The sequence below is a fragment of the Seriola lalandi genome, unplaced genomic scaffold, assembly GCF_002814215.2.
Source record: "Seriola lalandi dorsalis isolate HSWRI2012SDOR001 ecotype SW California unplaced genomic scaffold, Sedor1 jcf7180002054689, whole genome shotgun sequence".
In the NCBI taxonomy this organism is placed as follows: domain Eukaryota; kingdom Metazoa; phylum Chordata; class Actinopteri; order Carangiformes; family Carangidae; genus Seriola; species Seriola lalandi.
The window spans coordinates 174,696-201,506 of record NW_019525242.1 but is presented as its reverse complement, the minus strand read 5'-3'; the positions used below and the strand labels follow the sequence as shown (position 1 = coordinate 201,506).

Here is a 26,811-nt window from a genome sequence, read left to right as displayed (position 1 = left end):
GACGTGTTGTTTTTGATCATTGAACAGAAGAAGAAGGAAACCAAACAACCTCTGTGCATGAGACTGTTCTGCTGCTGCTGCTGCTGCCATGACGACGACAAATGAACCGGTGCCACAACTCTTCTCCACCCCCCTCTCTCTATCTCACCTCCCCTCTCTATCTATCCCGCCCCCCTCTATATTTCGTTACCTCTCTCTATCTCGTCCCCTCTCAACTCATCCCCCTCTCTATGTCACCTCTCTCTATCTCACGCCCCTCTCTCTCTATTGCACCCCCACCATCTCACCCCCCATCCCACCCCCTATCTCACCCACCCCTCTCTCTCTATTGCACCCCCCTCTATCTCACCCCCACCATCTCACACCCCCACCCATCTCACCCCCTTTATCCCACCCCCACCCATCCTGATGAACATACTGAACTGAACTTTAACTGTCCCAACAACATTCAACAGTCTGTACATTCATGCATGTGCCATATGAGCTTACTCCACCAGAGGGCTCCATAACTTTAATATTAAAAAAAACATGACATGTTTTAAGAGTTACTTGTATATGATCCACAGTATCTCAACATAATAACTAGAGAGTTAATTAAAAGCTTTTGCTGTAGAAATAAAATGAAACATCTTAAGAATTTATATTGGAATAGAAAGAGAAAAGCCTTCCATGTCATGGAAAACAAGCTTTAAAGCATTTTTATGCATACAGGCCTTTAAAAGGGAAATAACACTTCAAGACATTTCCTTCACTTTGTTCAAACACCTTTCTGCTTCTCACATACAGTGACAACTCAGTCTCCATGCTGTACTATAACACACTGCTACAGACCAGTGACATTATGTCTGTAGTTACATCTTTTCCACTTGTTTTCTTAAAGCTGCACTGATCCCTATGTTTTATATTAACAACGGCTTCATTTACTCTGTGAGGTCACCCATGGTCAAACCCCCGGAGGATTGCTAACAATCTCTCCACAGCTCTGGAGTCTTTCAGGTTTTGTTGGAAATTTCTCTCATTTAGGGACGTTTTTTTCTTGGCTGAGCATTTCCCTCTAGTGGCGAGTGTGTATATGTGCACCCCAACACACACACTGGAGAGAAATTCCTATAGTAGCTGACCTGATAAAGACAAACAAAACGCATTTATGAACGATCCTATACACGGAAAACACTGACAGCTGTTGTCATGCATGTCATCTGTGAGAGTTAACCATCTAGTCAGTGTCTCATCATTTCATGTCTTACAATGAGCAAAACGTAATCAGAAAACACTTTGCACTAAAATACATTTGTCTCACAAGGTCCGTCCTCATGTCCACCACAGCTGGAAGTTAAATGCAAATGCAAAATCTCTATTTTTCCTTTTCTCCTCTTGGGAAAAAGCCCATGAATCCATGGTTTCCACCAAGGAGGAAAATATGAATTACATGGGACATACTGTAGTTTTCCACTATAACATGGTTTATTTATTGTGTTACTAAATACAACAATGTTTCACCTGAATACAATGTTAATCATGATGAAAAGATGTACACAAAACTTGTAAACATTTCTGACAGACCACAACACATACGCATGTGCATTTTTATCATCAATTATATTCAAACCACAGCCACATTTAATCTCTGTTTGTTTATATTGGACATTCAATTTGAAAAATTAAAAAGTAATGTAGTCACCTCCGTGCACTAGTGCAATACTGCAGATTAGAGGGCAGAACATTCAGAGGAAGGTGGCTAAGTTGGAGATGTTTGTTCATGGTCTCAGTTCTTACTGTGGCGGTCGTGTTCTAGTCTTAAAGCCACTGATTCCACATCATTGTGAAATCTTTTTGGTTTGTTCTTTGTGCTGCAAATTGAGAGTTAACCAAAAGATAAGAATAAAACATTTCAAATATTAAAATGAAGTGGTGTTTGCAGAAAAGTAAAGGTTTTCACAGGTGATGCAGATGTTCTTACTCGCATAGTTTAATACTTGTCTAGTCTGCTGGTTTGGAAAGCTGTGTTGGGGACACAGTTATATTCTGTCTGCTTTTTAAAAGAAAAATCCACCCTGAAACTCTTCAAGACGTTTTTAAAAAAAACAGCTAAGGGCGATTCCCCAGTATTTTGGATCCTATTTAGGTGTTTGATGTTTTATTCATTCAATCCAAAGCAACATACTGATGAAATACAATCTCAGCTGCAGTAGATCAATGAGAAGCCTGTGAAAATGTTCTCATCATTATCATGAATAACTGGTCTAACATGGACAAGGTGATTGTGATATTCAGAGCTACAGTATTTTCACAGCACAAGGATTTCTAAAGAAAATGCCAGTCACTCAAAAAGTCAAATTTGCAAATCTTTGCAAATGCTCTACTCTATGTACCTTCTCTACTGTATGTAGTATAAGTCTGAGCATTAGCCTAAATGTTTTGACCCCTCCTGACCTCATGTTCTTCGTCTATGACAGAAGCATGCAGGGTTAGGATACAGGAAATGAGGCCTGTTGAAGTAAAGACTAAAAAATAAAAACATAAAAAAATCTGACTGAAAATCATAAACAGACATCTGACAGTGTAAGAGCATCTGAGGATGGATTTTTCCTTAAACTATTCATGTTTTCTCTCTAACTGATCAAAGTATGTAAAGTAAAAAAAGACCAGGATCAACTATTTCTGACACTAGAGCTCATCGTGTTCATAAATATTATACTCCCTTGCACTGATAAGTCCGTCTCTGTCCCGGTCACTCTTGTGGAATATATCAGTTATGATCTTCTCATAGAAAGGCTCATCACGTGGCTTCCCTCCTTTTTCATAGTCCAGTTTCAAATATTCCTTCACCTGAAAATAAAGGAAAACTTTATTGGTCACATATACAGGATAAATAACAGCCACACATTGTACTTTTACAACACTCCTCTTACATAACAAGCTCCTGTTGTGCTTTTCAATCAACACATCACACTGGTGATAAATAATACTGTGGTGTTTATAGGCGGTCGTTCACCTCTTTAGCACCTGTTCAAGCTGCTAACAACAACCCAGATAAAAGCATGACTGGATTACGACATATTGGCAGCATAATAACAGTCTTTATGTTTGGTTATTATAGCATCGAGAATTTAAAATTCTTCTATGTTGTTTTGTCCTATACAAAAATAAATAAATAGGGGCTGTTGGTTTCTTATTCTGGCACCAAATTTAGATGAAGACAAACTGATGGAAAACATATTTTTAGGGAAAAATTATTAGCAACTGTGCTAAGGCCCCAGGGCTGTTGTGTATCAGTTGGTTTGTGCTAATTTTGACAATCTAAGGGCAGGAAAAAAAAAAAAAAAAAAGGCTTAATATTTTGAGAAACACACTTATTGACTTTATTTTCAAGAGTTAGATGGTAAGATTGACATAACTCATAATTCTCTTGTCTGTACGTTCAGCATGAAGCTGGAGCCAGGAGGCAGTTAGCTTACTTTAGCTTAATTTAGCATGACTGGAAGCAGGGTGAAACAGCTAGTGTCGCCAAAGTTTAGAAATATGCCTATCAGCAACACTAAAGCTTACTTCATGAAATTAATCTAATTTGTTTAATCTGCACATAAAAAGAACGTAAAAAAGTCAGATATTATTCTCACAAAAAAATATATGAATAAATAAAATAAAAACATTTCACAGAAAGAGGAAAAGAGGTTAATAGGTGCTCAGCAGTTAATTATGACATATTAACATAAAACAAGCCTTTTTTCTGTCTAAGCTCCTCTTTAATTTACTCTTTTAGTTACCTCAGCCTTTGTGAGACTTTGGTCTTTATCGATGTCCATTTGTCTGAAAGCTTCCATACTGCGTGGTCCCCTGGACACTGAGTAGACCTCCACCTCAAAGACCACCGTAGCATTGGGCGGCACTGGATCTATTTTAGTAGGAGGGAAAAAACAGATCATTAAAAATTTACAAGACTACATGCAATTATGTCATAAACATGACCCATAATTATTACATTACTAATAACTAGAAGGGCACTCAGAGAGCACAGACCACCGTCAAGGCCAAAGTCAAACAACATACACCAGACTTCAGAGAAAAAAAATCTAATTCATAGTAAATTATCCTGATCTGCCCCAAAATTGAATGGGTTCTTCCTTGGTGCATGACCTATCACTCCAACAAGTTTGGTGCAAATTGGTTGAGTCATTCAATCCTGCTGACAAACAAACAAACTAAATCAACTAAAAAAAATCAAATATTCAAATCAACTAACAGACATTGGTGAAAACATTACCTCCATGGTGCAGGTAAAAACAAACAAAAAAAAACTATTAGTCACAAAAATGAAAAAAGACATATTTTGGTATATTTGGTTTCAAAATAAAACCCTGTAAGGGATTTGATACCTGGGCAAGAAAAGAGAATATTATAACTACAGTGACATATATTTAAAGTTTTTACTTTTTAATGAGGGGTGAAGAGAGAAAAACTCAGCTTAAAACACTGGATGGGTTTGACTGTATATAAACTGGTGCATAGGCATCAAAAGCATGCATGCTCAGCAAAACCTTTTTTTTCCACAGACAAAGAATGAAGTCAAAGTAAAGTGATCAAACCTGAGATGCAGACCCCCAGGCCAGGCAATACCACCATCAGATCATACCGTAGTGCATTTATGAACATCAACACGAAGAGGGTTTGTAGGAAAGAGTAGTTGAAAGGTAAAAGACTAGTCAGCTCCAATGCATGCAAGAAAGAGATAAATGAAGCAGAGACCTTTAAACCTCTGTGCATGCTTACAGCACATGCCATGGGCAGATGAGTAGCAGACACTGCAAGGGGTGTGATGCCCTTTCAACTAAAGTGCTGTGAAAAGAAAACAAGACAGCATGAAGGTAGTTCTTCCACCACAGAAACAGTATAATACAGTTGGTAATCAGTTTAAAAGACTCTATAAGTAGGATGTATTGTTCTTAACTCATTAATCACAACATATGTAAACTACTGCTGTCCATTTCCACAGATTTTCTATGTTCCATGTGGCCACGGACACATTCATTTCAGGCATGAAAACCAACTTGCTTAACATCTTTTAATTGTGTGGTAATGCAACTGAAAACTTTATGGTACTTATTCCACTGACTTTACTCACAAAGATCAATTTACTTTATGTGGAGACAGTTTGCAGTAAACAGTGTAATGTCCACTGGGGCTCTGGAAGAGCTTTCTAAAAGCTGAGTAAATAACCCTGGCAATTGATCACAGATACGCAGATGTTTATCAAACACAGAGGGAGTGTTTAATGAATAGATGCCATCAAGTTGCACTGTGGGAAACCAAGAATCCAGTGTTTTCGGAGCTTGACATGCTATTTTTTGTTTCTCGTGCATCATTTCTTTTCAAAATCTGGCTTTTCCAGTCTCCCAACTGAATGGACGTGCAATACTAAACCTCAGGATTCTATACAATATTTACATTTACTCACCTTTGCCTTTTTCTCCAAATGCCAGGGCAGGTGGAACAGTTATTTTTCGTTTCTCTCCAGGACACATTTCCATTATTCCAATATCCAGGCCCTTGATGACTTGTCCGACACCCAGCACAAACCATTGAGGATGCCCGGCTTTGTCTGATCGACTGAGGCAGAAATAATACAAAAAGACACAGCATCCAATCAGTCACTCAGCTTTCACTTATAAAGGATTTATACAACACATACACTTAAGAATGAATCTGAGCTCATGTCATATACAGATTTTCATCCAGGTCTAAAAGCAGGACTGACTACAATTCCCAAGTTTTTTTCTCAAACCACCAACCTGCAGTAGAACTGGGAACCATCTTTGGCGAGGAACCCATCGTAGTGAAGGTTTATCAGATCTCCTTTTTTACTCTTTTGAGTGCACTCCTCGGGTTTGAACAAAACCTCGATCTTGACCTCGGTGTCCAGCTCATTCGCTGTGGCCCAAACGCACCATAAACTGAGCTGTAAGGAGACAAAGAAGCACAGTGTGCAGCTCACTAACTTCCACATCATGCCGCTGCTGTGTATTCGTGGCAACTTCTGAAAGTGACGTTTGAACACACTGGAGGACGTGGAGAGCTGCTGCAGGGCAAAGGGTCTTTTCCGTCCTGAGTTTAGTCTGTCAGGCTTTTCTGCTTCCTTCCTGCATCAGTCATGTACATAGGTCATGTAGCCCAAGTCGTGGCATAAACTCTGCCTGACAGACTAAACTGAGGGAAATAAAAAATAATGTATTCCCAGCAACTATTTAGACTAAAGGAGGTGAAAGTGGAAAATATGTAAAAAATGTGAAGAACCTACATAAGTTCTGTAAAGCTAAAAGTGTCAGTGTGAGATTCATTTTCATACTGATACATAAAACTAAGACATTATTGCTTTTGTGAGCCTGTTTTTTTTAAACGTATAGAACTGCATTTATAGTTTTCATGAAGTTACAATAGTGCAACATAATATTATGCCAGAAAGACAAATGAATGTTACAAATGTTGCGGTAGTAACAAACGTCTCTTTAAATTAAGACTGAATTTTAACAAAATAATTTCTATTTACATTCCCAAGAGTAATAATAAAATTAATAGGCCTAATAATCATAACTATGACTCTCTTGTAAGATTCAACGCATTAAATTAAGAATTGCATTTAAAAAAAAACGAGGAAACAGGATCTCATTATATACAGGCGGCCATTATTTCTTTACTGAAAACATTACAATAGATAACAGATAAATACGTCATATACGTTTATCGACGATGGAAATAAAAGTCAGTGCTAACCGGCTCAATCAGCCCACTGTCCAAAAAAAAAAAACACACATCAGGAATTAATAGACAAGAAGACAAGCCAATAGAGAACTTGACAGCCTCATAAATTATCGTTGAATACTGACGTCACTTCGTCTCCACCAATAGGAGCGTACATGGGTGTGAGCGCGTGCCGGTATTTGTTGGACTCCTGGTGGTTATGAGTCATCGCCAGACAGTCATCGTGGTTACAGTCGTGTCTGAACAGCTCTACACTTGCCAAAGGACGTGTATTAGGAAACACACTTTCTCTCTAACTGCCCGACAGGATTGAGATGTTACATTTTAGGTTTTCCACAGTGCTGAAGGAGTTGTTTGAAGCCACCCTCAAGCGTCCCTTGCCCGGCTGTAGACAGAAGACCTGGTTGCCGATCCGCCACTGCTGCTTCGGCGCCGCCTCCGTTGATGCCCGATCCGTGTCTACTCAACTGAAGGTCCTCCATGCCGCTGCTCACCGCCCGGCTCTCCGCACCGCGCCCTGCGCCACACCGGTTCGCTCGTACTGCGCGAAAACCGAAGGCGCAGTGGAGCTGGACGAACAGCTAAAGAAGGATGGAGGCGGCAGCGAAGAAGCCAGCGACAAGTAGGTTTTTTTTCTTAGGGAATAAACTGAGTCAATTAAATGATGGTACGACCGGCGTTTATGGCGAGTCATGACGCATACAGGCGCGAGCGGATGTAACGTTATTCTCTCCGCGTCTCAAACACAGAGGCACAATAATGTAGCTAGTTAACTATCTTAACCGCTAGCAAGACACACACGTGTTGCTTATAGGCAAATTAAACCGAACCCAACACACTTGTATGTAATACACCATAAGAGCACAGCCAGTGGCCTAATAACAGCAGCTACCAACCATGTGGGACTTGTTCATCCTCCGGTGGCCTTGTGCCAAGTAGCTATATAAATACAACTCCTTCAGATACCGGCGGCAACGTAACCCAGAGTTAATCAGGATATTAGTTAGCCTTCACTGGCCTGAAAATTAGGTTAGATGTATGCCCATGTGGAGAGGAAACGCGGCGTGGTGCAGCACTTTTAAAAGTGAAACATCAGAGGGCCTGTTCTCGGGTCGGGGGTGAGGTCCACCTTCATGTTTAAAAGCAGTTAGAAGGTCAAAATAAAGATAAATTCAACCTTAGTACTGTCACAATGGAATCAAACATCTTAAGGATATTTGATTTCTGTCACGCTGTCTGTTAGAAGGATGAGTGATGCCTGGCTGGAGATAACTGAATGGCTTCTAGTGGTTTCTACTGTGACCTCCTACTCACTCAGTGGAGAGGCTGCAGGTCACAGCTGGAGGGGCTCCTCCAGACCACTGACGGTATCCGTTTTCTGTCCTGTACAACGGAACAGTGGCCTGATAGGAAGTGGAAAACAAAAAATATCCAGATTCAGCTTGTGCGTGGCTTCAGCTCAGTTCACGTGACAGTAATAAACATAATATATACAGTAATAAAAATGTAATAAACAGTAGCTATTAAATTGCATGCAAACAATTCGTGCTATTTGCTCTTCTTTTGATAAAGTCTTGAGACATGAATCTTAAGCAGTCTTCCTGTGTAAGTGAAGTGTATATGAAGCTTTTCTGTTAAGTTGTCATAGTATTCAAAGAGTTGTACAAGAGTGTAATGTTTATGTTTTTGTTTTTTTTGTTTTTTAGCAAAAAGCTCAGTACTGATTTTCAGGACAGCTGTCCTGATAAATTAGTGAAGTCTACATCAGTGTGAATTCTTGTCATTGTACTGCAGCTTAGACAAACTCCTTATTTAGATTTATAGCAGAACCAGTTCTGTTCAGCATTTTCAAATTACCCCATTGTTTCAGTTTTCTCTTGACATGAATGAAATTACTGGTGGTTTTGGCAAATACTGATCTCATTCACCATTGTTGGATTCAAATGATCCATATCAGCCAATTCACATTTCAAGTCTTATTCCCCGCAACAGGCTGGCTGTACAGTGACTGCACTCCATGTGTTTCCCTTTGAAGGGAGTTTTTATGATCTCGCTGCTGCCAACATCACTGAGATATTTCCTGACCTAGAAATGACGATACACAAGGACGGGGCGGTGTCATCACTAAGGGGTTGGATTTGCTCTGCCAGTGTAAATACCGCACTGCTGAGTCTGCTGTCACATAAGCAAAGTCCTCTCTGGGTCAGTAGCTTTCCAGCCTCTAATAAGTCTTTCCCACTGAAGGAACTTCCTGAAAAGTGACATATCATGTAGTTTTTGTCACGGGTTCTGCCCCCCCCCCCCATGATTTGGGTCCTGGGACTAAATTTCCACACTTCTCAGGAAGTGATATCAAATGCAAGTTTCAGATACTGTCAGTAAGCAGCCCAGGTCATCCTTAGTATTCAGGAGATGGCTGCATTGAAGAAAAATACAGTGGAAACACAAAGAACCCGGCTTCAAAGCCACAGCATTCTTAAAAGTTCATGGTATGGGAGGCCCCATGCTACAGGTTAGGTTCCTGCAGTAGATCATGGATATGCGCAGGAATGCAAACGCTGTTTGATCCTGTTCTGTAGCTGACACTACGTCACAAAGCCTCCGGGTCAATGCAAGACAAACATCTCTGCACTGAGCCTGTGGTATGTTGAAAACAGAAAACGGGATAAACAAAGCAAGTGTCTTCACCCGAGCATGAAGTGGAGAGTGAATGTGTTCACGTGTTCAGATGCTCAGGATGACACCATGCATGGAAACATAACTGTTCCCAATACTTGGGGTCCGTCCTGTGATTCACATTTCATGGGTCAGAGGAAGAATGGATACATGAGGGATGATGTGTCTCACTGATGGTGACTCGTGAGATAAACCACAGAAGGAAATGTGGTTGATGACTTAACATCCCATTATGTGCACTGAGAAACAGTCTCTGAAATAACATGTAGTGAAATCTCTGCTCTGTTTCCTTTTTTATTTTGAAATTGAGCCAATTGTTGTCATTTTTTTGACACTGTAAGGGTTAGTCGCCAAGCTGTAAACTGAGCTGTATCACGTGGTGTAACTGACAGGAAAACACAGTGCTAGATTTCTGTTACATCAAGGCCTCACAGACATGTTGAACAGTAAGACCTTTCTTGGCTCGCAGCCATTTACCCCAAGCAATTTATAGGATCAGTTACAGCTATGATGGGCAGAGGTAGGTCGGGGTTAATTTATCAAAAACAGACAAATGACTGTTGTGATACACATGACAGAATAGCAAATTGGTGGTAAGCTCTAACATACTGCTTACTGAAACTAAACCTGGTGTTAAGTCACTGCTGTGACCTTGCCAAGGATATACCAACACTCTCAGGCCAGAAAGTTGACAATTACAGCCAGCTTTTGGCAGTGTACTGCTTGGACTTTGAGTTCATGCTATCTGCCATTTACATCTTTTAATGTATGGTAATCTTAGCATGTCTTAGTCCTCAAAGCACCTATGGTTTATACTATTGTTTATGTTCCAGTGTATCCAAAAACATATTTCTTTTGATAATTTTTTTTATTGACATTTATTATCGTTCATATTTCCATACGATGTGTTTCAGATTTTAAACTGAATGTATATGACATATTTGTGCTTGTCACAGATCACAAAATACTTGTACACATATAGAAAAGAAAAGAAAAACTGAAAAAGAACCATGTATGAGTAGGGAGGGATCTTTTCTCTATAACAGAATTATGGATCAGTGAAAATAAAATCAGGCCCTTGTGGTGTTTTATAATTAATACATTTTTCAAAACATGATTTCTAAGCACCATTTTACTGAAATCCAGCTACGAGAGCTGCAGAGGACATAGGGGATATGAGGTAATGAAGTATGTTACTATAGCTAGACCACTGACATGTGAAGTGAGCACTGAGTGCTGTATAAATAATAAAATACTGGCCGTTAATACCATGCTGTGAGCCCACAGAACTGCAACTCTAGAGCAAAAATAGATTTTTAAAACAAAGCTCAGTCTTTACTTTGTATCCAGGAAACTCTGAGTGTTGTGCTCACGCCAATGAGCAGTCAGCCGGAGGCAAATGGACTCAGCCATCTGCCTGTGAAGAGGAAGAGATTTCCAAATGTACAAATGCAGAGAAACAAGGTGTTTTTAGGCTTCATTCACACCTGAGCTGTTTGTGCAGTTTACACACACTCTCTGGTGCATTTGTTCATTTAGTTGAGTTCATGTTGGCCGGCAACAACTGAGAAAATCCAACCACAGGATTATGTGATATGGATATGTGTTAATTCATCCATCTGCCCCGTCATGTGCAGTAAACTGTCTGTCAGTATCTGTGACAGATGAAGTTCACTTGCAGCATGAGTTATTGTCAGGACAAACTTTGTTTTTTTAAATTTTATTTTCAATGAGGTTGTGTGTAACGCTGAGCATGCAGCATAGGTCACTGAAACACCAGAAAATGAGTTACTTGAGTTTAATGTGTTCCCTAAAAGGCAACAGTGGCTCAATGTCTTTGTGTTTGGCCCAGACTTGACTTAACTACAAATATAAACGCAGCCATGTAGTGCTGCTAATACTTAATAGCACTGTACCTGCTTGTCAACAGTGTTAACAACAATGCTGAATGTCCACAAGAAAAAGGAAAAAAGAGATTTGAATAGAAACAAAAAAAAAAGCAACTATTAAAGCTGCCACTTTTTTCTGCCATGGTTAACAGTGTAGTAATTTAAGTACGTTTTAAAAGGAGATATTTGATAAGTGCCCCTTTAATTGCCCAACGACCTCCTAATTTGCCTTCATATTTTCTGCAGTGGCTGCACAAAGTGCTGCCATGTGGCTCTTGCACATTTTAGAGCAGAAAGTGCAACACTCTACAAACACAAACGCACTTCCACGGCTACAGAGAGTATTTTGGTGGTTAATGAGCTTTTCACAAACATTGCAATAATTTCTCAGTCCCACGTGCAGCGGCAGACACTCTTGTGTTTGCACAGGTATATTGATAAGAACTTGTCTCAGGTTTGATGGATGCTTTAAAAAAAAAAAAAAAAAAAAAAAAAAATCCACTCTTAATTCAATATACTTGTAAATGTGTCACGATGCATAAGCACACCTGCACACCGGTTTGCTGGCCGCCTTGTGACTCTGTGGTTCACTTGTTGACTCTGTTGAATGGAAGTGCCGTTTCAGTGACAGATGCCCGGTCGATAACAGTCCCTTTTGAATTAGGCATGCCTGACAGACTGCATTTTAGTCGAACTTGGTTTGTGTGCTCATGTTCAGGCGCGGTTACCTTGGTTGTATGTGGAGTGTTTAGTCTGTGGGGAACAGAAGATGTGCCAAAAGAGAGGGAGTGAAGGCAGGGAGGAGGTGCAGATTGAAATCCTGGAATTTCAAATGCTGATGTGGCCGCTGTACATCTCATGAACCGGCCCTGAGACTTGGATCAGAAGCATTGAATCTGTGCAGTGTGAAGCTTCAGTTTGATAGGCTACACATGGTGATGAGTTTGGCTTTTCATGGAAATTAGTTTTAACATTAAAAGTTGTAATGGATAACATTATTACTGCTAGTCAGGGAAAGAGAAGGACTTTGATTTGATTGGACAGGCATGGGGGGGGTCGTTGAATACGTTTTCATGGCTTCATTACACCCACCAGTGCAACATGATGACACTTATTTGCTCTGTTTTGTAACAACTTCTGCTTGTTCCTTTCATGAGACCTTTTCAAGGGTGTGAAAATCCAACTTGTCTTGAAAACCAAAATATGGATACTGTTATTCTGTGTGAAGCAGAGTTTGCTGCACTGCAGATCGTGCTGCTGTGTCATGGCCAGTGTGTGAACAGGCCACGATGTTGGCTTTATTAATCCAAGAGCTACAGTGGGCTGAGCAGCGTAAAGACAAGAGAATTTGTGGAATTTCGGCCTGGTCTAACGCTGCTCCAGACACGACCGCCAAAACGCGCGAGTGGCCACGTAGTATGTGTTTACATTAATCAAAATATTAGAGATACATGACCAGTCACCATGCACCAATCTGCATTCACTGATGGTAGTATTTAGTGTCAGCTATTGTCTGTATTGAAAGGATTCTTTAATTAACTGGTGTCATCTATTTAATGGTCAACCCATTTCCTACCCTTCTTAGCCCGTGGCTTTGTAAGTGCAAAAGCTGTTAGAGCTGCTTTTCCCATCACATAGTGTATGCAAGTGAATCATGTAGTGGTACGAATACATCAATGGAAGCCAACAGTTTCTGTTAATTGTGCCCACACTGATGGGGTGTGTCCAGTGAACAAAGCGAGTGGTGGCACGTCGGGTTAAAGGAAAAGGTCACTACGGCTCCATGTCTCTGACATTTTGCATGTGGACACACTCTGAATTGCAGCTGTTAGTTGAAACTGCGTTTAAACTTTTTATATTTGGTTTGAGAGTCAAATAAGCCTGAACTGATGCCTCTCTCCTCATGGACATTATGCAAATCATTACAGAGCACTGTACAAAATGTCATTGTAAAGGAAAGATTTGATGCAGGCTGTATCACAGAGGAAGATATAAATTAGTGTAGAACCTGCTATTATATTAATCAATACTGCATAACTCTGATCAAGATTAGACTTACGCTACTAGCAACAGTGGCTAATTTATCCCATCTTTGTACCACTTTAGCTTCGGCTCCATCATTATCTCCCGATTTTCAACTATAAAACATAAGAGTCTCATCAGAGGGAACTGCCAACAGAGAACTGTAAAGTCATATAGTCTGTTTATGCCCAGTGAAGACTTTGATCACTTTGTACAACCAAACACACACACCTCTGTGGCTAATGCTTACACTTGGATTGCATATTTCCAGTATGAGCCACTGACATCCCTCACTAATGTGATAAGACTGTATCAGCAGTTACAGATAAGCTCAGTGTTTACACTGGCATGACAGGTGGGAAAGGGCTTAATTGTGGCTCGTGCTAAAGGGCAATCCTGCTGCATATCAACCATGCCTCCACTGCTGTGACATCATAGTTACTTTGATTTACACTACAACAACAATAACGGTATTTTTTTCCACTTTGCTGCTAATCCAATGTAATTCAGAATCATCTCTGAAGCAAAAAAAGAATAATGGTTCATATACAAAGTGATTTTTAGCAGCAATTACTTCTTTAAGGACTTTCACATTACTGGAAGTGCTGTGTCTTACATGTGTCTTCTCTAACCTAGAAGAAGAAATGCAGGCATCCTGCCAAGTCTGGAGGATTTGCTCTTCTACACAGTTGCAGAAGGTCAAGAGAAGATTCCTGCTCATAAATTTCTCACAGTAAGTCCTTCAGATTCAGTTCAGTTTGGTGGTTTATGCTAATGTCACAGCATTAACTACAAGTACATTAACACCCATCTCAATGGTCACATACCACTGAACTACACAAGCATGAAATGACAACAAGTTTCTCTTTGTTTTTGTTTGTTAGAAGTTTCTGTTCAGAGTTGTTCCTAAATATTCCTTAAGCTTATGTGTATTGATATACATTTATTGTTTTTCTTTAATTCTATTATTTTAGGCACTTAAGGCCACAGGGCTACGCACTGGAGACCCCCGGCTGAAGGAGTGTATGGAAACCCTCAAAGAGACTCTAAAGAAAACATCAGATGGCGTAACATTGGACAGGCACCTGTTCAAGAGGTAAGTCTTGTCATGTCCTGTCTCGTCTGGGTGTTTGATCTCCATCATACACACCTACCATGGTGGCACTATTTTTATTTAATTTTTTTTAATCACATGTACATGTGCTCACTTCAACTTGAACTATATGATGCAGTTTGATGACCATATTTTTTAAAGAGCAAATTCCAACATAACTTAAATGTAGAAATTTGCATATTGCATACATGCAAAAAAGAAAAATATCCATCAAACAGCATTTGGGCAGCAATTCTGTTTTTGTATGAACTATGAACATCTAAAATAAGATTTTATTTCACAGGATAGAAAGATTGAAAACACTGGTTTATGTGAAACTGAGAGGATGGTAAAAGGTGCTTGACACAGAGAAATCTCTAGATCTTAGTCAGTGGGAAACCCCCAACTTCCCTCCTTTCTTCAAAATACAACTAGAAATCAGATAGTAGATTTTAGTCTGAAGGAAGTTAAGCTGTAAGTATTTATTTTCACTTCTAATGTTAGCAGTTTTAAAAGTATTGATATTATATTGTTGTATGGGTAACACATTGAGGTTTAAAGAGGAGTTTATTTTGGGGTTGTTTCTGTGACTGACGCTTATTTCTTGGCTCTAGTAAATCCAAATCTGAGCCTTTGATGATGTCACAGACACTGTCTCCATGGTTTCCCACAGCCAGTTGGTGTGAAAGAAATCATTATCATAAAAAGGCAGATGATTAATAATGATGAAGCTTCTTCATCAATCATCTCTATAAACATTCACAGAAGTTTGTCAGATTTCGAGGTTGCAGACTTGGTTGACAAACTTTTCCTTTAACTGCATGCAGTCACAATGTTTTAGCATGCTATTTGTGGTTTTTGTTCATCAGGTGTGTCCAGAGCAACATTGTCCTGCTCACTCAGGCCTTCCGCAAGAAGTTCGTCATCCCAGACTTCCAGTCCTTCACCTCCCATATTGATGAGCTGTATGAGAATGCCAAAAATCTCTCTGGAGGACAGGTGTGTCCTTAGATCCATGACACTTTTCTTTTCTCTATCAGTGCATCATGATTATTATTTAGCCCATGCAGATTCATTACCATCGGTCTGGTTTCAGTCGGCATTCAGCTGGTGTCAAGGTGTAGATCAGTCGTTTATTACTTATCCAGGATGGAAGCCAGCAGCGTTCTGATCTGATTGAAAACCAAAAGTATCATAGTAGTGTTCGCAGCAGCAGTGTGCTCTCTGCTACTCTCATACACTGGTGTGGAGTTGTCTTTGGCAGCAGCTTTTTGTCTGGTGAGTCACATCATTTTAGGTGCTGGCTAAAAAACGGTTCAGAGAGGGAGCAGCAAAATCATGAAGTAAAAGAAAATTACAGTGAGGTTCCTGCTCTCAGCTGAAAAGCATGTAGCGACTCCATGCACACTGGAGGCGGGACACGGTAGTTCACACCCTCCTGAGGCCGAGAGAAGGGTCTGTAGTCCTTTTCAGAGCAGACATTTTGTCTTGTGGAATCGGAGCAAGCACAGACGGGATTAATAACATTAATGATGGCTGCAGGTCATTGAGGTGAGCCAGTTCCAGGGCTCTGCTATTGTTCATTCACTAGACAAGGCTTACTGGGACACTTAATGGGCCCATAATTAATGTTAATATTTATACGTGTGCTTTCCCAGCTTTGAAAGGTCAAGATGTCGCCAGTGAAGAGGGTGTGTTAGCAAATGAGGAAACCAAGCCAGCATCCACCCACAGCCAGCTGATTTAGAAACCGTTTATTTGTAAATGACCTGCATCCACACCATGAAATATCTTTATCATTGTACTGTGCACGGCTGAAAGACACAGAAGTAAACAGAGCACTTTGTCCTGCAGTAGCTCCTGTGATATGAAGGTCTGAGGGTGGGAGCCTCAGACGAGAAGTTGACCTCTGTCAGTCTTGTTATTGTGTATTGGCGTTAGCTTTCCGCTGTAACATGAGCCTCAGCAGACGTCAGAGATGTAAGGTGAACCGCTGCTGCTGTGCTGACTCTCTGTCAACCGCCTCACCTCTTTCAGGTTGCAGACTACATTCCTCAGCTTGCCAAATTCAACCCTGACCTGTGGGCCGTCTCCCTGTGCACAGTCGACGGACAGAGGTGAGACATTGTTTGTCTGTTTTAAAATCATTATTCACTGTTGCTCAGTTAGGAATCAACCAGATTTTACTATTCAGCTATGTATGTGACAAATAATAAATTCTGAATCTAGACTCATGAGGTGAACCAAATATTTAAAACACTATGATGGTTTTTTTTTTTCATTCTTTTTTTTAATTATTAGCTTAACACTTTAATGTTTGTTGGCTGGACTGCAACGGTGGGTTCGGCCCTATAAACGCAAATATTGTTGACTGAGTGATGAAGTTACATCATTGGTAGTTCTCTTTCAAAATGATTTGAAGCGACCAAGCTGTGTCCCCAACTTGGCATCTCTGTCACTAGATTTAATGACTTAAGACCCCTTTAACAACTTATTTTCCAAAAAAGCATCTATTGACAAATGAAGGGACTTTGACAAAACTTTTCTTAGAAGAGTTGCCAGTATTGCTCCACAAGCATGAGATCGGGCTTTCCCTCCGCCGACACACCACTCTGCTGACTGCACAGTAGCTGATGTGAATGAGCTTCTAACTTTCCCTCTGAGTGATCATGTGCATGTAAATACAGCTGCAATCACAGCTCAGTCTTTGTGATGATTTTGTCAGACGATGTCATGGTTATAAAATCAGGATTTTAGCAGCAGCAGAGCAGCAGCTTGGAAGTTACTATGCGGTCTAAATGGGCAGCGTTTCAGTCACTATTTCAAAGTTGTTCAATTATCTGACAATAGAAACAGAAAGACATGTAAATGAGAAAAGCTTTATTGTGAATTCAGATGTACTAAAATACTGTATATGTGAGCACAGAGAGGAGGAGAGAAGCAAACTGATAAAGGGCTGAAACCAGCTGATACACTAGACTGAATGAAAATACGACACAGTTCAGCCATGTACTTGGTTTTTGACCTGGTCTTGTTTGATTTTCCTCACTTAGTGTTATGATGGCATCTCTTTGCCTCTTGCTGGGTGTTGGTTAAATAATCCCCAAATGGCATTTACATTCAGTGTAATTAACGCTCTCTTTGTGAAGCTTACAATGTCCAATATATGTGTTCAATATTATATATAAATAAAATGTACAGGTTTTGGGTTTCGTAGTAAAAACAAAACTAGCACACTGAAACACTTTTCACAAGTGTAGTGTAATGACTCTGTTCTCTGATATGCAGCTGTAAACGGTGTGTAGATTTTGTTATGTTTGTGTAACAGGAAGTTATAAAGATAACACTAGTACTGAACAGATCATGTAGTTCTGTTCATGCTGTGACACTCAGGATAACAGAGGAGTATTCCTGGAAAACCATAAACTTCATTGACGATCTTCTTAACAAGTGTTTATTTTTTCATATCTCCTCCATGTTTTTTTTTACTCTGTTCTCTGTCATTGTTTATCATCACTGACGTTGCAGCTGCTTTGCCTGCTAAGATAACTTGTTATCTTTTTGTCTTTTGCAGACACACAGTAGGAGACACCAAGGTCCCCTTCTGTCTGCAGTCTTGTGTCAAGCCTCTGAAGTATGCTGTCGCTGTGCACGACCACGGCACAGAGTACGTGCACAGTTTCATTGGAAAGGAGCCCAGTGGCCTGCGCTTTAATAAGCTCTTCCTGAACGAAGATGGTGAGACTTAAGAGTTTTCTTTTTTTCTTCTTGACTTCTTCCCTCTGAAGAACTCATCAGCCCATACACAAAATATAGCAGTGGAGACATGATGATGATGATGGTGATGATGATGATGATGACAGAGGGCTTTGGCAGTGTTTAGGAAGTTAGTGTTTCCTGTAATTGTTAGTATTCAAATGAAAGTGAGGAGTAAAATTGCATCACCGTGTGCAAACTGCCAGTGACGACCTGTTACATCACCTCCTTAAATGTGGACAGTTTATTAGAGGAAAATTGCATGCTGCTCTTCCAGTCCCCCCACCCCCTACCCCCACTACATTTTTTGTATTTTTCCCACATGTATGTAAACTGCTATTGTTGGCTACATTCCCCCATGAACCCATGGACACTAAGAGGGTTAGGGCTAGGGACAGTCTGTCATTACCAACCCAGATAGTGACTCATCAGTGCTCATGGACGGTCTAGATCTAGCACCAGAGAGAGAGAGAGAGAGAGAGAAAGAGAGAGAGAGAGAGAGCGAGAGAGAGAGAGCGAGAGAGAGAACTGTGACTGAGCTGCCAACTGAATGAGTCAGATGCTGACACTGGAAGAATTTGTGGAAATGTTTTTTTAACAGCATTGTGAAAATAAACGTGGTTAGGTTAAACTGAAGATGTGAGTCGCTGCCCATCACATGAATTATTGGATGACTTATATTATATATACTCATCTATGTTACATTTTGATATGAAACAAAATCTTACAATTATCAGGGTCAAGTTGCAGTTTGTTTGTCAGAGGAAATGCCACAATCCCCAGATTGGTGGTTAAACTGCAGCCATCCTGTCATCACATCCTGCGTGGGAGTTTAGTCTTTGCGTTGGCCAGGATGGCCCCATGGCCTCACGTTGTGTAAGGCGATCACACACCAGTGAGGAGCTGTAGGTGATGTGAGAGCTGTACTTGACCTCCTTTAGATCTTGGAGGGAGGAAGGCTTCCTCTCTCATCGTCTCATCAGGGTTTTTCCCGGCTTAAAATGAGGCAGAGGTGGTACCATCCTGATCATGTGTGTATGTGCATGTGTACAGAGGTGTAGTGAAAGCTGAAGAATTTCCCAAAGGACAGTATAAACTATAACAAATTAGCAGACATCATCTTGTGCATTTTTCACAATGTTATGACATTGTAAAGACCAAAGTAAATGATTTAAAATTATAATTATGAATTAAAAAAATAATCGACAGATCAATCAAGAATTAAAATAATCTTTTCTTCAGCCTTACTACACAGCTTTGCCTTTACGTCACATTAAAAATTCACTGTTAGTGTCTCTAGAATTTATTAAATCCATACCAGCTCAATACTTTTGTCATTCTTCCAAAATACAGTGATGGAAAACAAACACTGTCCATAAGTCCGCAACAAAGGACAATGTTTTGGAAATGATTTTTACTGGGACATGATTTTCTGTTGCTGTTGTCTTTAGCTGATAATAATATAAATACACAAACTTTAATTATTCCACGTCTCAGGAGGATTTGTAGTTTAAAACAAGATGAATAAAAAGTGACGTTACAGTAATGTAAATGTTGACTTTGCGTTAAACACTCCTAATGACTGTTCACCTGATTCCGCTCACCTTGACTCCTCGTCCTGTCCTCTGCTCTGACTCTGATCCTCTCCGTCACTGGTTGTACACGACTTTCAGACCCGGCAAATTTAAACATCCTGTCAGTAACATGAATTATTACTTTTTAGCTGCCTGTAATGTCTGCCCTCATGATTCTCCTCCTCATCAATTCGCCTTAAAGTAATGTAGTAGGGATGTAGCGTGAATTTAAGAAACTGGACGTGCTTGAAGAAACAATATTCCCCTGTTGGAACAGCCAGCAAAGATCAGAGCGCCACTGCCTGACACATTCCTGCTGTAGGAATAAGCTCTGAAGTTGCAGCTCTTTTCTTTCTCTTTGACAGTTTTGGCAGCGCCTTTCCCGGTGCACTGTGCTGATTACAATACAACGCCACTACATCAGCATGCCGCAGGTGCAGTTACAAATGACAGAAATCCGGGTGCAACGCTTGTTAGAAAATTGTGACTTCCATAAAGACGCCCATTCAGAGTTTGTCCAGAGCTGGAGGCAGCATGAAATTTAATGTAATTCTCTATGTTGGAAAACCCAGTGTGGGCCAGAGTTTCTACAACAAATGGGAAGAGGAAGTAAACTCCTCTCAGGGTTAGTTATGGAAATGGAAGACAGCTCTGTCTCGGTTTAACTCTCAAGCAGAGGGAATATATCAGAAGTCACTTAACAGCTGACTGATTAACATGAATACACAACTTCACTATATCCTAATTATAATGTTAAAATTTTTTCCTTTTCAAAAAAAAAACCCAAACAAAAAGAAACATCTTTGTCTGCACAGTAGTTGATCCTTTTTGACACTGTGCTACTCAAAGAGACACATTTACATGACTCTGCTGCCTGGACAGAAAAACAGAAATCCCTTATTTTTTGTTCTCAGCAGGATTTGTAATATAGCCACTGTTTTAAGAGTTAGTTCTGGATCTAGGTACAAAGATCAATTTACTTCACACAACATACCAGTGATACGGATATTATTATGAGATTATTATCTGTAGTATCTTGCGTCAGTGTGTGCTCTACATGGATGTGATTGTTATTGTTTGATCTGTCTATAGACGGAGCTCTCAGTCTTTAAACATTTACACTTTGACTCTCTGCAGAGTGTTAACCCAGCTCTTGTTGTTTTGCAGATAAGCCCCACAACCCCATGGTGAATGCTGGCGCTATTGTTTGTACTTCACTGATAAAGGTAAAAGCAGAAGCACTCTCTTTTTTTTCTTCATGTGTGTTTTTAATGTCCAGTCTGTGTGTCATTTCCGCTGAATCCTTAGGTAGAAAATTCCTTGTATGGTGGGTATCACTGAGCCGTTTTATCGAGGAGATAAAATGAAGGTTAAATCAAACACTGGTAGCAGATAAGACTAATTAACTTACTTTTATTTGAACACAATAAAACCCACTCTAGATGACTCACAACACCCAGTCAGAAATCTTTGTAGTTATTATTCTTTGGTGTTGTCACTGCTTCTGTAAGTATAAGACTTGTGTGTCCACATATTTATGACTTTTGACTCAGCTTCAAGTATTTCTAGGTCACTAGCTTAGTCCAATGCCATACGTCTTGTTGCGGTCATTAACACTTGTGCTAATCTATCCTGAAGCGGGCTTAGCCACCCCAGGACACACATTGTCATTGTCCCTGCTGAAAATAACCTGGGCAGAGAGCGAGTCAAACGCAGGTGCACACAGACCTGTGACGGTCTGTTCATGAACATAGACAGGAAGTCAAATGAGATCTCGCCTGACACATCCTCCCTGTCTTTTTTCACCAGAGTTTCGTATCAACTGATCTGAACTTCTCTTAGGTAACTGGGTGTGAAGACAGAATGACAATTAAATGGCTTCATTAGCCACAAAGATAAATCACCCGTCATCCATCAAATCAAACAAGCAGCAGCTCAGTTTCTCTCAAAAAGAAGAAAAGATTAAACCTGGCTTAAACCCCTGGTTTGTTGATTGGTTTTCACATTGGCAGCTGTTGATGATGATCACACTCGCAATAAAAGTTTTTAGTACACACCTTTACTGTTGCTTCTCACAGCTGCAAGACTATATTGCAAATGTTAACTTTTTAGTATCAATCCAATCAACTTCTTCTTCATTTCTTTTCAATTTTTGACACATTATCTGTTTATTGCTACAAAACTGTCAAAATCAAGGGCTGGTATTTGACTGCAGCTTCTTCCAGAGGTGACCTCTGTTATGTCCAGCTTTTGTGCCAAGCACTTAGACTTTGAACTGAATTGAATGACTAATGATGTGCTTCATCCTTGTTGCATTCTCACTGATGTGCTATCAAATGGAGGTGTCATATTAGTTTCTATTTGATTTGAGAATAAGACAACTAGAGAGGGTAATTAAACTGTAGATGGTGTCAACGTCATCCTTTTTATGTATTAAGAAGCATGCTGAAGCATGGGGCCTGTGTGATGGTGATTTTGAGTTTGGGTTTCTTGTACTTATAGGCTACAGATTAGCTCTGTCACAAGTCTCAGGGTGTGGGACCTGTGCGTTTTCAGTGTCCATGTGTTGTTGAAATCCCATTTCCTTTTTAAAATTGAGTTTCTTCACCCGTGCTTCTTGTGCATTATCACCTTGCAAACACAAACCTATTTAACTTGAGTTTACGTTGCCTAATATTATTCTAGTTTAATCTAGATTCTGGTGACAGGGAAATCAGTCAGACACAGGCATTTATCTGCAGATTGTCGCCTTTATAAAGATTGATTAAAGATTGTGCTGTTGTTATACAGTTAAAACAAATATATATGCCGGAGTGAATAGTCGTCAGTGCACAAATCCCATGTTATGATGGTCGTCAAAACAATTACAATACAATACTCTTACAAAACAAAATCGACTTTTGGCTCAGAAGTCAGCAAAGACTGCTAGGAGATTTATATATTGAGGAAAGGCTAGAATAAACAAAAAGGTTAAGTGGAGTAAGTGGTTGTACTCTCTAAATCCAAACAAGGGCCCGGATGTGTGTGTAAACTGCTTTTATTGTGCATTTACAACAAAGATGACAACACAGTTGTCACAGTACATTTTAGTCTGGCATGTTTCTGAAGTCGGCTCCAGAATGGTTAATTTTTAAACAAAGCACTACAAATTTTTCCATCGTGTCGCTCAGCAGCGTTTATGCTTGTGCAGCAAGAGAATAATGGATAATCCAGTGAAGGACCATTAACTGTGAGAAGACATTCTTTTCTTTCTAGTAGTTTTTTATTAAAAACATGCAGAGCACTGGGGACCCTGACAGGAAGAACTCCAAACTGTTTTTTACCAGTATTAAACTGCCCACATTCGTATACAACACTAATATCCGGTTTGTCTTAGCCATGTTTTCATCTGCTCTTTCACCAGTGATGTTAAGAAGCCAACTGTTGCTCCTTTCTGTGATTTTTATTTTATTTTGTTATAGTAAAGTGTACAAGACAATCAGATGCTGTCCTTCAGACATCTTTGTCTCTTTTGCTGCGCAACACTGAAAAGTATGAAATCACAAAATATTCTGTCCAGGATTTCCAGCTGGTTAGCCAGTTAGCATTTAGTGACCTCACATGTGACAAACAGTAGAAAGATATAGAGTGCCGCAGGGATGATGTATTTTTGTAGGCCAAGACGAGATTCTTACATGGGCTTTGGATTATTGCAGAAAATAAACAGCATTTTCTGATCCTGACAGGTTTTGCAGGATCATCTTCACTAATGAACATCACTTCATGATGTTTGAAGCCTAAATACAATCAGCAGAAGTAAAAAGCTAATGCTAGGCTATAAACCAACGACACCACGGTCACATGACTTCAGCGTCACCACCATCAAACTTCACCTTGTAGTGTGATTTAGCTCTGACCTCTTCTACAAAAGCCTTTCCTCTTGGCTGTAAAGGTGGACTGGTGAGTATATCGGGTTTCATAATCAGCGTGATGACGTTTAACGTCCTCGACAACCTCTGTAGTCTCATTTAGTCACTTGTTAGCAACCAACCTTTTTAACAGACGTAAAAGCTTCAAGAAATCAGGACTGGAGTACTTACTGACTGATTCTATGTCGTAGAATAAAACATGAAAACATCTTGAACTTGTTTTAACCACAGACCTTATTTCAGGCCTCTAATTAAAAACCTGTGAATAAAACCCAGAGACTTAAGGATGCGGGAACCAGAAGTGCTAGAATACTAAATAATTTATGGGTTTTAGGATTCATTCCTGCAGCACTCTATAGAGCTTAGAGTGAATTGTGTTAAATGAAACATGATCCGAGTGATCACAGACAGCAGTGAGTAAGTTGGCTTCTTAAATAGTTCAACATTTTGGGAAATACACATACTTGCTTTCTCTCAGAAAAGAAAACTGATACCAATGTCATGCTGGTGCGTCCAAGCTGCACCCATCAGTATTTTTATGTCAGCAACTGGATGAAATCTGTCTTGGATGTTAAAGGTTTGCGACACAATACCAGATGACAAAGAATTACCACTCGACTCTGCAGCTTCCTTGTCTCTACATAACATCTCAGGTTCGAGCCAGGAACACAATTCCAAATGAATGTTAATGTTACCTTGTAGGCAACTCTTTGATCAAAAGTTGCATACGGTCATATTGTGCTCATAGTGCTGTTTGGAGTCTGGATGTGTTTAGCTAGTTGGTGAGTGGGTTTTGGTCTCTGTACAGGCATGATGGTACCAAACCTGGCAACCTCACTATAACAACAAGACAAAGAAGCAAGAAACACTTGGTTGCTGTGGTTGTTTCCCAAGAAATAGTTCCAACACATTACCACAAATTATAGTTTTAATATTTCTGTTTATGTACAGTTAGGCCCTGCTTGCAGCCTTTACGTTAAAATAGCTAAGCATGTCTGCACTCCAACTGTTTGCACACACATGAGAAAGTGTGTAAGCATTTTTACTAAAATGTTGAACTGTTGTTTAAACATGGCCGCTAGTGGTGCGAGCAGATGTACACTGGGCTAAGATGAAGCAGAAGGTCATCCCCTTCAGGAAATCTCCCCTTTCTGCTCTCATACATACTCTCAAATATCATATCCAGCCTCGCAATAGCTCTACTTCTATACTTGCATTAGTCAAGTAAAACAGGTTGTCCAACATTTTTCCTATTGATTTATGATGCAGGTTGTACAAAAAGCAACATGTGGAGAATTGTATGTACAGGTCATTCTTTCATCACACAGCAAACTGTTTACTGAGCCACATAAATCACACCCAAACACCAGAGACGATCACCTCACATTTGTTGAGACGATATTGTGTGTGTCTGTGTCCACATCCGCTCACCATTGTCACCTGTGTCTCAATGTGTTGTTTTTGTTTTTCTTAACTGAAGCTCAAATGTCAAGCTATTGGTGGGGTTGCCCTCTTAGCTTTGACCTCGGTGGGGAAAACTATGGGCTGGTTGCCCCAAAACACTGTTGTTACATGGTGCTTGAAGGCTACATGTTGTTGCTGTTTTTGTATGTTGTTGCATATTTTCCAGACGTAGGAACTGTGGGAAATAATGACTGCTGCTGCAGGTCAAATGACGTTGGTAATTTTTTCTTCCTTTTCCATATCTATCTCCTCGCACTCTCCCCATCCCCCTGATCCTCCCTCTTCTCTCTCTCCTCCAATCAGCTCTGTAGAAACCCCATTCAGTGACTCTTTAACACCTCCATCAGTGTCACTTATGTTTTTTTCTTCTGCACAGTAAAGTGTAGAAGTTGAAATGTACGTCAGTCACACATGAAGCATTAGCCTTTTTTCTTTCTTTTTTTTTTTTTTTTTATGTAAAGTTAAAAACCATCCAAAACATAAACAGTTCAGTATTTTGAATTCATGTGAAATGCTATAGCACTTTAAATGTGCATGCGTGTCCATTTTTTCTCTTCTGCTGTGTTTTCTCTGTGGTAATAGGCAGCATCATCTAGCTTGTGACTTGATAAATGTACACTGAGCTACAAGCTGTGAATTTTATTCTCAGAGGAAGAACATTCCTCCCTCCTCTCCTTCCCTCCCCACTGTTTTTGGCCGACAGGCTCTTTGCACAGATGACTCGTGTTCACCTACAGTATACACACACACACACACCTGCACACCCGCATTATGGTAACCCATAATACAAACTTGCCTGCATACACCCACATTTCTGTGGAGCCATACTTTATGTAGAAATACACACAGTGAGAGTTGTTATGGTGTATTCTAGTTTTCCCTCTTTCAGATATGAATTAATACTGAAAAATATATTTATATTTGGAATCAGTGAGATGTACTGGTGAGACATGTTTTTCTTTAACTGGCTAAACTGGTAATTCACATGTCTACTAAATCTCCCTTTAACTCCAAAAGACTTGCCTCTTTGTCACCTATTTGCAAGCCAATCTTATTAATATTCTGTACTTGTATAATTCTCTGGCAAAGCTCATGTGATTTGATTTTATTTGTAATAATAGTCACATCTTCTAATTCTGTAGTTTTAATTTGTCAGCAGTAGTCTTATCATTTTAGTGTTACCTTTATGATGCTGTGCTTATCCTCTGCAACATGTCTCGGTGAACGAAGGCAGCTAACCCCGTGTTCTTTCGTTCTGTCCTCAGCAAGGTGAAGGCAACGCAGAAAAATTTGACTATGTAAGTATAAGAAGTCACACACTGAGTTAACTGTTTCTTTGTGAAAGAGACAAGTGATCAATATAGATATTATACGTTATGTTTGTGAACTGACTATAGTCCTGTTTTCTCTTTATACTTCTTTTCCCTAAGTTCATAAGCTGTGTTCCAGTCCCATATTACACACAAATTATAAGCAGGTTTTGAATGTGTTCACTCTGGAAAGGTCCTTTAAAAACAGTCAGTCAGTCAGTTATCGAAATCAATATGGCCAAGTGCAATATCCAGATCGCAGGAGCTGTAGTTTTTTTGATAAAATTAAAATGTGTCGCAACAGACAGTAAAATGAAGTGTTGAGCTGATACGCAGATGCTGTGACCTACAAATCATACTCTT

The 26,811-nt window shown here is 39.9% G+C and overlaps 2 protein-coding genes across 5 annotated transcripts in view; one reads left to right on the top strand and one right to left on the bottom strand.

Moving 5' to 3' along the window:
* Positions 1–1,440: 1,440 nt before the first annotated feature.
* On the bottom strand, positions 1,441–6,039 carry fkbp7 (FKBP prolyl isomerase 7). Its single transcript, XM_023423072.2, has 4 exons — positions 5,790–6,039; positions 5,456–5,607; positions 3,768–3,895; positions 1,441–2,829 (listed from the first exon to the last, which is right to left on the bottom strand). The coding sequence occupies exons 1-4, from the start codon at positions 6,005–6,007 to the stop codon at positions 2,668–2,670; spliced, it is 660 nt and encodes a 219-aa protein (XP_023278840.2). The 5' UTR covers positions 6,008–6,039; the 3' UTR covers positions 1,441–2,667.
* A 920-nt stretch (positions 6,040–6,959) lies between these two features.
* glsb (glutaminase b) overlaps positions 6,960–26,811 on the top strand; it is a 39,967-nt gene continuing 20,115 nt past the window's right edge. For 2 of the 4 annotated variants that reach the window (XM_023423103.2, XM_087178501.1), the window contains exons 1-8: positions 6,960–7,378; positions 13,980–14,076; positions 14,318–14,439; positions 15,306–15,435; positions 16,474–16,553; positions 18,011–18,174; positions 20,934–20,992; positions 26,404–26,436. In XM_023423103.2, the coding sequence (XP_023278871.1) occupies positions 7,071–7,378; positions 13,980–14,076; positions 14,318–14,439; positions 15,306–15,435; positions 16,474–16,553; positions 18,011–18,174; positions 20,934–20,992; positions 26,404–26,436 (993 nt within the window). In that variant the 5' untranslated portion in view covers positions 6,960–7,070. The remainder of the gene's footprint in view (positions 7,379–13,979; positions 14,077–14,317; positions 14,440–15,305; positions 15,436–16,473; positions 16,554–18,010; positions 18,175–20,933; positions 20,993–26,403; positions 26,437–26,811) is intronic. The other 2 variants (XM_087178502.1, XM_023423105.2) reach the window with 1 other exon arrangement.

Coding starts and splice junctions, on each gene's coding strand:
- fkbp7 (XM_023423072.2), bottom strand. CDS start 6,007: ATGATGTGGAAGTTAGTGAGCTGCACACTGTGCTTCTTTGTCTCCTTA. Junction 5,608..5,789: donor GGTTCCCAGTTCTACTGCAG/GTTGGTGGTTTG, acceptor TTTCTGCCTCAG/TCGATCAGACAAAGCCGGGC. Junction 3,896..5,455: donor ATTTGGAGAAAAAGGCAAAG/GTGAGTAAATGT, acceptor CTACTAAAATAG/ATCCAGTGCCGCCCAATGCT.